At 37.3% G+C, this 15,065-nt stretch overlaps 1 protein-coding gene across 1 annotated transcript; it reads right to left on the bottom strand.

The window, feature by feature from the left end:
• Positions 1-916: 916 nt before the first annotated feature.
• On the bottom strand, positions 917-9,596 carry NRROS (negative regulator of reactive oxygen species). Its single transcript, XM_072407643.1, has 3 exons — positions 8,678-9,596; positions 5,748-5,874; positions 917-4,195 (listed from the first exon to the last, which is right to left on the bottom strand). The coding sequence occupies exons 2-3, from the start codon at positions 5,856-5,858 to the stop codon at positions 2,255-2,257; spliced, it is 2,052 nt and encodes a 683-aa protein (XP_072263744.1). The 5' UTR covers positions 5,859-5,874; positions 8,678-9,596; the 3' UTR covers positions 917-2,254.
• Between the last annotated feature and the right edge of the window lie 5,469 nt (positions 9,597-15,065).

Here is a 15,065-nt window from a genome sequence, read left to right as displayed (position 1 = left end):
GTAATGTACGATACGCATGTTCATAGATGTAATGTAGCATACGCATGTACATAGATGTAATGTAGCATACGCATGTACATAGATGTAATGTAGCATACGCATGTACATAGATGTAATGTACTATACGCATGTACATAGGTGTAATGTACGATACGCATGTTCATAGATGTAATGTACGATACCCATGTACATAGATGTAATGTAGCATACGAATGTACATAGATGTAATGTAGCATACGCATGTACATAGATTTAATGTGAGATACGCATGTACATAGATGTAATGTACTATACGCATGTACATAGATGTAATGTACTATACGCATGTACATAGATGTATTGTACGATATGCATGTACATAGATGTAATGTACGATACGCATGTACATAGATGTAATGTACGATACGCATGTACATAGGTGTAATGTACGATACGCATGTACATATATGTAATGTACGATACCCATGTACATAGATGTAATGTAGCATATGCATATACATAGATGTAATGTACGATACGCATGTACATAGATGAAAAGTACGATACGCATGTACAAAGATGTAATGTACTATATGCATGTACATAGATGTAATGTACAATATGCATGTACACAGATGTAATGTACAATACACATGTACATAGTTGTAATGGAGGATACGCATGTTTATAGATGTAATGTACGATACGCATGTACATAGATGTAATGTACTATATCCATGTACATAGGTGTAATGTACAAAATGCATGTACACAGATGTAATGTACAATACACATGTACATAGTTGTAATGGAGGATACGCATGTTTATAGAAGTAATGTACAACAGGCATGTACATAGATGGAGTTTGTAAAAGCAGATCCAGGCTGTTATACCTGCAATGTGGGAACACTGGAAAAATACAATAATTCTCCTAAGTTTAATATTTAAATAGAATGTTTATTAAAGCACCAATAGCCAAATGAGCAGCATGAATAAATTCAATTGAACAAAATGTACAGTGCCTCTCGACTAATCTCATATTAAGTAAGAAAACCAAGTATTTGTTAATTGCTAACCAAATTATAACATTTTGTTGAGAGTGTTACATGTGCTCAGTCTAACAAAAAAATAATAATTTAGTTGGCGTATTACCTCACTTACTGCTTTCTAATATGTTCCAGGACCCCCAGCAACAAGTTATCACCAATTAGATTAATTCTGCTTACCTGCTGAGACTAATTAGAGTATATGCAAGAGACCTATAAAACTAATTGCAGTTCATCTGTATCTTAGCTGTAAAAATTGTTCTATAGAATGTCCTTTTTTTTCCAAAATTTTCCAAATCAAATTTTTTGGAGGGTGCAGAATTAAAGGATTTCAAAGTAAAGTGCACAGTATCTCTTAATAACAAAGTATCTATATTCCATGTAAACAGATAACATAAAATATTATAGTCATTTACATTTGTTGGCATGTACAAATAAAGTGTTTTAACTTTTTGGTATACCTTTGTGTGTGGAGTGAAGTAAAAGGTGAATATGTGTGAAGCTGTGCAGACCAAAGTTAAGTGACCATATTGCTTTACCTTCCAATAACACACAAATCTGCTGCAATATCACTTACCCAAGTCACACTTCTGCTTGCAATGGCTGTATATCATAATGCATCTCTGCAATTGATGCTGACCACAGCCTGAAACATTCACTGCACAAATGTATTTATGTCCTTACACTGTCCACCAGAAGTTCTCCCTTTGATGTATGATGCATTTCAGACCATGGGTGTTTTCCTTTTTTTTTTTTTATGGGTAAAGCATACATTTAGTGAATATTGCAACAAATGAAAAAACCTGATGTGTTTCACTCACAAGAATCATAGGATTAGCTCTAATGGGCTATGTATGAACTCTAAGAGGTACAGCAAGATATTTCAGGGCATGATTTGTGTTATCTTTTTTTTCTTCATGAGCAAAGCGTAGATTCACTTTAGTAATCATTGTAACTAATGATGAGACAAATCAATTTAAAGGAACCCCCCTTAGTATGGTCCCTTGAATAAACAGTGTAAGGATGTGTGCTTTACACTTTGTAGACCACTAAAATTCTTTATACATTAGAAGTGTCAGAATTAGAATCAGAAGCCAAATTTGAAACTTGAGTCCCAACCAGTCCATGTAGCTGGGTGCGTTTATATTCTGCAAAGTGAAGCAATTGATTGCATTTTAATAACCTTTTTCATTTTTTTGTTAGACTGACCAAATGCATACAGTAAATATCAGTACCTGGAAGACACCCTAAAACGTCTTTTAAATGCTTTTAGTATTGGCTGCTTGAATGTAAGAAACACGAGGAGGAGTGCCACAAGCAAAGTTATACAAAGTGGCACAGTGAGCACCACAGACAATAAGGTGCCACCAGATTTCCAACTGCAGCTGTGAAGAACAGACTCAGGTAGCTCTGGCACAGACATATGGATATCGGAAAAATTACAAGTCATCTTATGGAGATCGGGGATATTGATACTTTTGGATACCCTAAGTATTTGTAGCCAGTTCAGTTTACAGCAATCATATGGGTTTTCACTTAGAAATACAGTGTTAAGGTTCCTTGTGAGTGGCTGATTAGCAGAAGACAAAGGTATTGAAATAAGTTTGTTTTTTCGAACATCCAAATACTGAAGTGGCAAATGAGTCAATGATTCCGGGAATGTGGTGAGGCCACTTTCTGAGAGATCAAGAGTAGCCAAACTCAGAAAGTCAGAGAAATCAATTCTATCAATAAAGGATGAGCTATTTCGGAGTGAAAGGAATTTTAACGTTCTGGCAGTATTCCTCAGAAAAAAAAGACTTTTCAAAGGGTTATAGGAAATGTCAAGGTGCGTTAATTCTGTGCCTTGGAAAACATTCTGAGTATCCAAATTTAAACCACATTCAGCTAGTCCAAGATGCCTTATAGTTGCTGCATTCCTAAGGTCCACACAATTCTGATGTGCAGTAGCATAAACTGAATGAGAACAAAGGTGAATCAGGTTATGACTGAGGTCCAAAGTATCTAACTTGTTCATGGCGTGGAAGATTTTCTGGGGTAGGTCCTGAAATTTGTTGCTGCTTAGATTAAGGTAAAGTAGCTGTGGAAAGCTTTGAGAGCTGGTATCTATTTTCAGTTCCCACAAGTCATTGTTACTTAGGTCTAGATTAATAAGAACATTTGAGATATGTCCATGTGACAAATTAAATGTATGTAAGCAGTTCCAGCTAAGCCTGAGTTCAGACAAAGAGGTCATATTAGAAAGGAAATCATCTGGTAGGTAGTCAAACTGGTTTCTGCTCATATCTATTACCTGTAAATTAGAAAGATCATTTGAAATGGTCCCTTGCCATAAATGTACAGAAATTGTACTGCTTGTGTTTTTATCCAGGACAAGGAAATCAACAAAGGAAGAGTTGACATCAAACAGATGATCATAAAATTTCATCTTATTGTCAGAAAGTAGCAATGTGTGAAGATGATGGCGTTTTGGCAAGAGTGGAAAGTAGAACAGTTGGTTGTGGGAAATGTCCAGCTTCTCCAGTTGAAAGTCAATATCAACTTCTCGTGCCAGGAACCATTCAATATGGTTAAAGCTGAGATTAAGAACTTTAAGCTGTATCAAACTAAAGTCTACAATGCAAGGCAGTAGGTTAAACGCAAGGTTTAATGTGTTCAGTCTTTTCAGATTGTCAAATGTCCCCTCTTCAATCTCATAAATATAATTACCCTGAAGGCTCAGCTCCTTCAAGGAATCAAGACCTTCAAAGGTGAAATCATCCAGTCGCATAATAGTATTATAATCCAAATTAAGATACTCCAGTGATGTTAAATTTTTAAGAAGAACAGTCACCATGTCCCCATTTAGAATATTTCTTGACAAATCCAGCCACTTCAGAGATGTAGCAGATTGCAGGGCTGTGGCGACTTGTGTGTAGTAAGAGTAGATAGTGTTATGCTGTAGTGATAATGACTCTAGCTTTAATGTTTTTCGGAAGATATCCTTCTCTAGAAAAGCTAAGCTGTTGGATCTCAAGCTCAAATTGGTCAAGTCGCTGTACTGCTGAAATGTGTTTTTACCCAGATATTTAATATGGTTGAAATCTAAAAGCATCTCTTGGATATGAGAAGGAAGGTCTAGCGGAACGGACATAAGCTGTAGGTGTCTGCAGTCTGCCATTCTGGAAACCTAAAAGATGAACAACGTGTTATTTACAGTCCCTGGAATATGACTAAATCACATTGGCTATGACAATTACCCAAACTTTAAAATCACTCCCCATTTAATTTTTTATGGACCAAAAGGAATAAAAATCCTATGGCCAGCAGATATGAACTCATTTATACCTATCCAACGTATGAGTGGAAACGTTAGCTTCTTCTTGCAGGTTGAGAGACGACTTTTAGCATTCTCAAATTAGGTACCAGAGGATTTTATCTTTTATTTAAAATGTTTGTTTTTTATTTTTACATTATTTCTTCATTACTTTTTTTTTAAATTGTATTTTATTATTTTTCAATATAACCAAAGACATAAACAAACAGAAGGGTAGCAACAAAAATAACATTAGCAGTAAACAATATGGCATATAATGTAAGCCTATACAAAAACAAACCAAAAAAGGGATTAGTAACAAAACATATTGTGACAACTGATATCAGTGAGCAGCATACAAATAAGCTTGGTGAATCCTTGATCATCTAGCACAGAGGTCGGCGAATTTCGACCTTTAGGCCAGATACGGCCTAGCCGGTAGTTTGTTCAGGCCTAACACCCCCCTGGCTGATCCGGCCTAATCCCAGCCGGCAACCCGCGGCGGAGCCTGAACAAAATCCCGGAACCAGAGCCGCAGGAGCTCCGGAGCCACATGCGGCTCTTGAGCCTCCGTGTTGTGGCTCCCTTTCTTTTTACTGCGGCCGGTGTTATCACTTCCACCAATGGGGTAAATAGGGGACATTCCCTCTCCTCTGTTTGCATTGCGGAGGAGGGTGATTTCCCTTTACGGGCTGTACCTGGTGGGGGGCAGGATTCCAGGGAGAGTCTGGCCTAGTGGCCAAAAAAGTTTGCTGACCCCTGATTTAAAATATAAATTAATAAAAACCAAGGGTGGTGGAAGAATTTTAACTTTTAATTTAAGTCCAGTAAAGAAAAAAAAGGTGGAGTAGCAAATAACACGTTGTCCAATTTACCTATAATATGAAAGATGCTCTCTCCCCAAATATTTTAGCAATGAAAAAGAACTTAGATTAAAGAGTAACAGTCAGACCAGTAATCAATCAATAGGAATGACTCTTTGGGGTTTATTTTTAAAGCAGTGCATGTGACATTTACTATTTACATTCTCTGGAAAAGAAAAAATCACTGCTATTGAAAACAATGGACCAGGAAGATTCTTTACCAGAGAATAGTAAATGTCAGATTTACAGCTTTATTAATACACCCTTTATGTGTAATCCCAGCATATAAACAGTCATTCCTTCAATCTCAGTTTGCCCTATTCTAGAGTTTAAGAATTTTGTAAAAAGTAGAGCTGTCAATCTTCCAAGGCTCAAAAACAAAGGGATGAGGTCGGTTTTTAGACAGGCTCACAGTGTAAAGGAATGCAGCCATGTTAAAATGTAGATATAACTGGCTATATAATAGGAATGTAGACAGGTTTGTAAATGATAAAGCGAAGAATACACTAAGAACAAATGACTGCCTGATCTGCACATTTTTAGCTGGAGTTGGGTCTACGTACCAGTTGGCAGCCACTTTGTGAGAAAAGCTTTTCTCCATCAGCATTGTATCTCCACTGTAATAACATCAGGTACATACAGCCCAATGAGTACCAGAGGGACACAATGGCCATATCATCAGCAGGTGTCCTAAATGGGAAAAAAAAACCTTTAGGACTAATGAACACCAAAAAATAATAATATTAATAATAATAATAATCAGATAAATACATTTTAGGCGCCTAAAAACATAATCCCCTACTGAGTTGGACCTACAGCTCTGCAATATATAAGGATCAGGCTGCCTCATCGTTCCAAACCGCAGCTCTAGTCCAAACTCTGATATTTGATATTTAGTCAAGAAAATAATTTTTATAATCATTTTAATAATGATTTGCTTATTACTGTCGTGAGCCCAATGTGTTGGCTTACATGTGGTGCACATGAGGATTTTACCCCTTCACTTTTCTTAGTGGAAATCTGAGATGAAGAAGGGAATGCCTCCCAAAAATAATTATCTACCCCCTGTAGAAATCAGTTCCCATTATTAATTTTATTTTAAAAGGTAACCTATTAAAAAAGCCATTGGTCATCCTATAGTCTGCCATAAAAACTGCACACCTAGGCCTTGCAAATAAGCCTAGACTCCATGATAAAATCATACTTCTATTAATTTGAGCATTGTTATAATAATTATTCCAAGGACAGTAAAAGACTTAATAATTCTTGTTCACATCCAAGATTCACTCAACCCTTACTTACAGTATGTAAACCTCACATATTTTTCACATTGGTTACAGTGAAACCTGATTGAGACATTTGGATGGATCTAATGAAACCCAGTGTGAAAAATTTGTAATATTAGGGTGAAATTTAGGTAAAAAAAATTACAGGGGTCTTTTATCATACTGTATTGATTACACAATTTTTATTTTTTTTTTGTATTAATGAACGTACAATGACTTTACTTATGATGAACATATCCTTAAAACATTTTTCTAGTAACTGACAAAATAAAATAAGAAGTGTGGCATTCAACACACATAGGTTTTAATTTTTACAACCACCTTGTCCTTGAGAACCATAATGTTATAAATTTTATTTTGGTTAAAAAAAAAAGAATATCACTTAGACCCACCTCAATGGCCTACTAAATCCCTGTCTTATATACTGGCAACAAAAACTTTAAAATACATGGTGAATAGGAAAAGATATGCAATGAAAGACATCAATTTTAAGTGGGACTTTTAAAGCCAATACCATCAATATTAAATACAAACCATCCATGGTGAAGAGGCTAATCCAGAGGGCTCCATAAGGAGGAAAGTGACATATAGAGAAGAGAGCTTTGGTCTGTGGGTTTCGCACCCGCGTGTGCACTTTCAAAAATTTAAGTAGATATTACTTTGTGCCCTAATATATTATGCTTGACAGCCATAAATGTTAAATATTTATTAGAAAAAAATGTTTTTGGTATGCAACTACAGAATGTCCAACTGATAAACTGACCTTTTTGTTTATTACAATTAGTAGCCCTTGACTTAGCTAAAATTAGAGACGTGAAATACCTAGCACTTTCCGATAGTTTTTCTTACTGAGAACACCTTTATGGCCAGTTAGGAAACCCATGCTAAGCCATCAGCCATGTGGTGTCTGCTTAAGGCAAAAAAAGCATTTAGGAAGCCTCTGAATGGATGGTAATAGATAAAGTCAGTCCTCCATGTCCATTTGGAAATAACCAAAGGTATGTGATGTATTCTTTGACATCAGAGAATTTAGAAAGGAGACCTACAGGACAAAATGATTTCAAATTTGCTTTTTGGTAAGGCCATTGTCAATTCTGTCCCTGCCAGTCCCTACAAGCACCAGACTCCCTGAGGTGCAGTGCCGTCTTATGCATCAGAACAGGTGCGTAATCTGTCCTGACAGGATCAGTAGTGTAAAAGAAATGACTGTAATTAAAGAACACTAGATTAGAGGCACATGTCGGGTCCAAGTATCTCTCGTAACGTTTATGTAACTGTTTGAACTGGTTTTTAGGTCACAATTTAAAGTTGCACACATTAAAGCACCTAGATCTACATGTCTCAGATGTTCAGTGTATTCGTCAACGTACCTTAGACCTTCACCATTCACACATGACCTTCATATGTAGTCTTGCAGTCTAGTGCAGTTCTACATGATAACATTAAAACACATTTCTCACACAACAATCTATAAAAGGGAGAGAATAATCTAAAAATCAATGAATTACCAAAATGCAATATTGACACATTTGCTAATAAATGTGTGGTATTCTCATAAATTTTCATAAGGGTTTATAGGGAATCATACAGGTAATGAATCGTGATCGCCTTGATTCCTGAATTGCGTGATCACACACATCTGTATAGAAATTTTAGGAAATATTAAGATCATCAACTGGTGATTTGTCTAATTTGACCCTAGAAAATTGTAATGTTTACCAACTTCTCGGGTACCTATAATCAGACACAAATGGTTACTTAGCACTCGGAATTTCATCTGATTGGACAATACTTGATCGAGTTGTTGGACATTGTTCATTATGAGCCTGGGGCAGCTTACCAATATTGTTTCCAATATCTTGCCATTTCCAGTACCTGGCTCAAAAATGTCACATTAGTGTTTAAACAAAGCTTAACCATCCCAGGTACATTACATTGTACATTGAGCCGGTATATGGGCCTGTAACACTTTCTTACAATATACAGATATTGGTTGACAAATGTAACCTACAAAATAATGTACTAGTAAAATATTGTGCTGCTTTTCTTTACTTAAGGTTTAATACGGTATTTATTCTAAGAATGTTTAGCAGCAATGTGCTATGTTCTTCCAGTTCCTGAACCCTTTTATGAAACATTTTCTTTTTGTGGGTTCTTTTGCATGTGGGCTAGAAAACCCCAAAAGACACAATTACGGAGTCACTCACCGCACGTAGACAACTGCACATCATCTTGGGTTCCACTTGACTTGCTGAGGGCCACAGAAAGGAATAAAGAAAAGATGTCACTGCACTGGAGGTCCTTGCAATCCTGAAGCTGGACTAATTTATGAAAGTCACTTAGTTGTTTGCCTGGAGTTCAGAGGTACTTTACAAAGAAACAAAGCTTCGGCAATAAAAGGCAAGCGGTGAAGAAAATCACAGGCTGAGGTAATATTGGCAGAGCGTTGGTGGAGGTGACCGAGTGTCACTGTGGTACTGGGTACAACACGATGTGGATTTAGCCAATTAGATGAAGAGTGAAGTACACATGTGGTCAAGTTGGCACATGCATAATCTGAAAGAGAACTGTACATTCTTCACGTTGTTTTCTTCTTCCTTCTAGAGGTTATTTTAGATTTTGCGGAAGGAAATAACGGAAACCAAAGTCACATGAACTGCTGTGAAATGAAGAGAAGCCATCAGTGCTTTTTCATCTACATTGTTCTCTTTTACTTTTTACATTTTTACAGCCTTACCAACCTAAAACAGCACATGGCGGAGGGGCAAGGATTTCTGGGATTTGTTTCATGTGAATAAATATAATTTCAAGAAATTTGTATTTATATGCAATAACAATAACCCCTCCGGCACAGCTCAGTGAAGTGGAACTAGGCAGATAAAAGAGTCATAAATGAATACAGTTCTGTAATCAATACATTTTTATATAAGGAAGTTTGTGAATCAGACTTGGAATCAGCTTCTGGCTCAGCAGAGTTCCATATGGAGGAGGGAGTAGCAGCACAAGAAGCCAATCAGTTGTGCAGAAGTCACATGCTGACCGGAGGAGAAAACAGAGTGACAGGAAGTTCATCATAATACTTCTTCAATTTTTGGATGTCCTGCCACCTGCTAGGGGAGGGGAAGAAAACTTTATCTCCTGCCTTGACTAAAATGAATTGTGTGGCAGAACTTTGTAATACCAGCACTGAAATACTAACAGCTCATCTATACTGTATGTATTTCGTTTATGCATTTGGCTATTTGCCCAAACCAAGGTGTGTTCAAATAATAATAAATTAAAAAAGGTATCACGGGGCTCCACAGTCAATTTTTAATACAGCCTGCATCCATATAGCGCTCATTCTCTTTCCGGTGTATTCCCAGCAGCATTTTGGTCTGGTTTTATTACTGGTGGCCAGTGATCTATACTGCACACATTAATTCCACCTACTACTTATCCTGGTATGTGCACTGCTAATATATTCTCCTCTTTAGTACGGTATTGGGGAGAGGATAATGGGGAGAGATTTGGTTTATCTGGACGGTTAATACTAGGATTGCAAAGGAACATTGTTTATTTTACATATCCCTCACTGAAATGTATTTGTAACAATATTGTTCTAATGTAATAATACTTTAACTGGTTTGGTATTATCTATTTAGAAATAGATGCTGCACACACATTTGCAAAGGTCATTCATATTTGTGTGCTGACAGACACTGTTGAGACACAGGACAGAATCCAACTGTCATACTGACAGCATAGCACCACATATTACAACCAACTGTCATACTGACAGTATAGCACTACATATTACATTTCAACTGTCATACTGACAGCATAGTACCGCATATTACCACCCAACTGTCATACTGACAGTATAGCACTACATATTACAAGCCAACTGTCATACTGACAGACAGCATGTCACTGCATATGACAAGTCATCTGCCATACTGACAGCATAGCACTACATAATACATTCCAACTATCATACTGACGGCATAGCACTACATATTACATCTGGACCGCAGCTCTCCCTGTAATTTTATTGGTGCACCCATGTGTGACACTGTGACCTCTGGCTGTTCTGCAAACCACTGCGTTGTGCATTCTGAAAATGCAAACTGCCTGGCTGTCATTATTGCCTGATTTCTTTAATCACTGACTTTACACATCCATGAATGACAGACAACCAGGAGGTAAAGCTGTGCAGATTTGTTGAGGGGCAGTTCTGCAGAAAAGGGGCTTTCTCACTTCCTGTACTACACAGTGCGCATTGCTTTTTCTCCTTTAAATAAATACTTACATGGAATGAGCTGTACTTTTTTGTCACCATTAATTCTGTGCATCATACCTTTTAAAAAAAAACTTTTCTTCTTTGTTTCATCTCAGTGCCCCTGATCTCCAGCAGCCACTTCCGGACTACAGGCACTTCTGTAATTACTGCGTGGCATTTCCTAGGGTGGTTTTCCTGATGGTGACAGCAGTGCACCATGCCTCTTATGATGTGTCTAAAGGGCCTCTTGTGGTCTCCACTTGAAGCCCACGAGACGTGCAAACACACAGAATGCTTCTCTGCTTTTTCTTCTCATACCATTTGGGCAGGAAGTGGAGAGAGGGTTTGATGCCTGAGCCATTATGTCCAGCTATGCCCATGTTATGGCTGATGGGAGAGTACAGAGTATCAGAGGCTCCTCTTCACATTCATTGTAATTGTTTTGGTACAGTGACTTTATGTTTGTATCTGAGCATTAAGGTGGGCCGTTTGCAGTTTAAAAATGTGTGGTAGCCCAATGTAACCCGTTAGATGTCAGCATACTGTACGCAGTGAGAGATGATTTCTTATTATACCACAATCACAAAATCAACCTGTAGGTGGTAAAATACCACAAATAAGTAGGTTCTCTTCGGTGCAATAGTTTCATATAGTTTTCTAGATACCTAATCATGACTAATAACTGCTGTGTATAGGATTAGCTTGCTAGCACAAGCAAGGTGCTTTAACTAGGGTCTTCATGTGTCTCAGGACCCTGTTCATAAGTGCCTGATTTTGGAAAAACCCTCAGCATGACCCCTCTACTTAAAGCTGCATGACAAACACCACACATATTTCCTAAACTGACAAAAGTGTTTCATACAATAAGACTCCATAAAACAATCTAGGCTAGCAAAGGGTTAAACAGCTATGCCGTGTGTATGTAATAAAGATTTTATGGCACAAGGGAAGCACTCCGGCAGCGCTAGATCCCAGGTTCAAATCCCGGCCAGGGCGCTGCATGGAGTTTGCAGGTTCTCCTCGTGTCTTTGTGGGTTTCCTCTGGGTACTCCAGTTTCCCTCCACATTCCAAAAACATGCAGTTAGGTTAATTAGCTTCTTAATGACATATGAGGTAGGGACATTAGATTGTGAGCCCCATTGAAGGAACAGTTAGTGTCACGAGTATGGACTTTGTACAACGCTGCATAATATGATGGTGGTATATAAATACTGTGTAATAATAATAATGTTTAAAAATGAATAGCACTGCAACACACTAATGCATGCAACATGCAGGAACATACTTTTTGACAAATCATCACAATTAGACATAAATGCACACCAAAGAAAATTAGTTTTACTGTTTTTTTATTACATTTTATTTTACAAACATAAAGAATATTACGTCTGTCTGCCAATTCACCAATACCCAGAAATACCATGCAAACCAGCAAAAGAAAGTATAAAGTGCATATAATGTGCCTGATTTATTAATGCAAGTGAAGATAGACTATCATGGGAGAACCTGGGTGATCCAACAAACCTGGGAATCATATGAAAGACATGCAAACCTATTTATCTCTTCCTGATACTCAATGGATGCTGTGATGATCTTCTTCTATAACCCTGTTTATTGAAAGATCTCCTTTAGTCTTACCAACAATAATGGATTAGTGGACCAATCATGTTGATAAATCTGGCACCACAAGAACTTGTTCACCCATGTGAGCAACATCCAACTCTCGATCAAGAGACTCCATGCAGTGGACTGAGCACCAAGGCTGCTTAGCAGAGCCATGACAAGCAGAGTGGGGCAGAGAGTTGCTCAGATAAGTAATCGTTATGACACTCTTTCTGGTGACCTATAACACATGACCAAATATCTAACGACCAGACCTTTCCTCTTACAAACAATGCTGTTAGACAATAGAAGCTCCAGTCTGTATGTAAGAACTTGAAAAAGACTTTATTTAGTTGTGAGAGGGCAGCATGGAGCAGGTAAAGATAAAAGTGTCCTGGACCATGCAAACATTGCATGAAGTAATTATTACTTTGAGAAGATCAGTCTTTCTCATTCAAGGTTCCATGTATCCCTAGGGTTTTGACAGTTAAAGTGAACAATAATAATATTTTGGCTATCCGTACAGGTGACATTCTTTCCAATGTACAGCAATGTAAGATGCATTCTTTCTACTGATCACAAAGCTAATATACTGTGAGCTGTGCATATAGTAAATTATAAAAATAGTTCCCTGAAGACTTGAAAGTTATTTCAAGGGTTCCCTCACATTAAAAATGTAGATAAAGTCTGGGTTACATTATAGACTGATTTTCTGACACAAATATTGGTTTAACTTGAACCTTTGGATCTACCGGACAACAAGGAAACTAGCATTTGTGGAAGCGAATCCCAGGAATGGCGGCTTTACACTTTCCTCAGTATGGGTTAATTTTCACTGTCAATACAAAAGTATGCTCCATGTATGCTTCGTACTTTGGATGTGTTCTGCTTTTTTCAAAACACACACCAACTGCCATGCATTATGTTTGGCAGCCCAATTTTTGAAAAAGGCTAATGCATACACTAGTGGGAACAAAGCTAAAGAGATGATTCACACCTATGCATTATAATTTATTATTACACAGTATTTATTTAGCGCTGACATATTACCCAGCACTGTACAAAGTCCATAGTCATGTCACTGTCTCTCAAAGGGGCTCACAAACTAATGTCCCTAGCATAGTCATATGTCTTTATTCCAATCTAAATTCAATTTTTTCGGGGGAAGCCAACAACCTCTAACTGCATGATTTTTTTGGAATGTGAACCGGAGTACCCAGGGGAAACCTATGCAAACATGGGGAGAGCATATACACTCCTTGTAGACATTCAGTACCTCTGTTAAATTTGTTGATTCACTGACCCAACAAGCATGTCACAAGTAAAACTGGAAGAAAAACTTCAAGTAAAAACTCAGGTTTAAAAATGTTTTAGATCACTTGAGAGGCTAGGACAATAGAATTTCCATTGGAAATGAGATGAGGTGAGATAAGCAATAGAAGCTTTAATAATATAGAATAGTTATAACCCATCAATGTTTTTTCTATGTTGTAATTCTTGTCTTGGCAGCAATGCAAGAGAAATAGAGAGGAACCCATTGCGTCATGGTTCAACCCCTCCAATACAGTTGTTCATAAACCCCTCCATACCAGATGACACCAGGCTACAATTTGAAGAATTGTGCTCACCTTTAGTGCTGATGATCCTAGTATAATTTTTGATTTTCATGCCATTTCTGTTTTGCTGACCATATTCAGATCAATTAGATAGCAATAAAACCTAATATAGCTTATGACCTCTACCTACTAAAATGTCTGACTATCTATACACACTAATAATCGTGCTGGCTGTTCCAATGAATACAATTTCCTCTAAGATTTAACAAGCTAATCACCATGCATGTTAGGTTTTCCCTCATATAGTATTTTAGTGAAAGATTTCATCACTTTATATCACATTACAGAAAATTGATGTGTTACTAGCTGTTGCAGCAGTTAATAAATTCACTTCTTGCACTTCTCAGCATTCATTGCAATGTTGGGACTTAAGTATTTTGGAAGAATGGGGCTATAGGTTCTGACCCCAAAAACTTGTTTGCAGAATAACCTCAGATTGCCCGGAAGGGGAGTGCACTTTCAGTTCCTGTGGTGAGCTCTCAAGTGGTAAAGCTTCTCACTTCAAAAACCATAGTACTTTACACAAATGCATAAAGACAAATAGCTTCAATATAAACCCTTCATTGTCATTGTTTTAAACTTACAAACTGTATTTTCCATGGTTGTTGCAAATATTTGTGTTACAAAGATATCACCATGCATTATATATAAAAGACCTGGAGCAGCTGGGAAAGGAAGAATGCTCCTAAATTCCAATAGAGATGTAAAGTAAATGAGGCATTGATTGTTACAGAAAGCGATTAACATCAGTTATTTCTTTCAAAGGGTGTGCTACCAAGTATTATGTTGAGGGTTGCAATAATGTCCAGACCATTTCTGACATTTTGTGTGGAATGTCTAAGAATTTTTTTCTGCTTTTTTGTGTTCTTCCAATACCAATGCATTTGTAATTGCAACAATTTTCTACGGTGCATTTCCTGATACAAACGCAAGGGTGCCAATATTTTTGGCTATGACATAACGTGAATCTTCTGTTCCAAATCCCAATGGTTCTCCTCTTCTATTGAATTAAAAAAAATCTGGAGTCTGTGGAGGCCATTTAAATACAGTGAATTCATACACAAAGGGCTTCCTCAGGGGTAATACCATACAGTACCACCTAGGATTTCTGGGTG

The sequence above is a fragment of the Pyxicephalus adspersus genome, chromosome 4, assembly GCF_032062135.1.
Source record: "Pyxicephalus adspersus chromosome 4, UCB_Pads_2.0, whole genome shotgun sequence".
NCBI lineage: Eukaryota > Metazoa > Chordata > Amphibia > Anura > Pyxicephalidae > Pyxicephalus > Pyxicephalus adspersus.
Note: the sequence above shows the minus strand (reverse complement) of the source record. Positions and strands in the feature narration are given on the sequence as shown.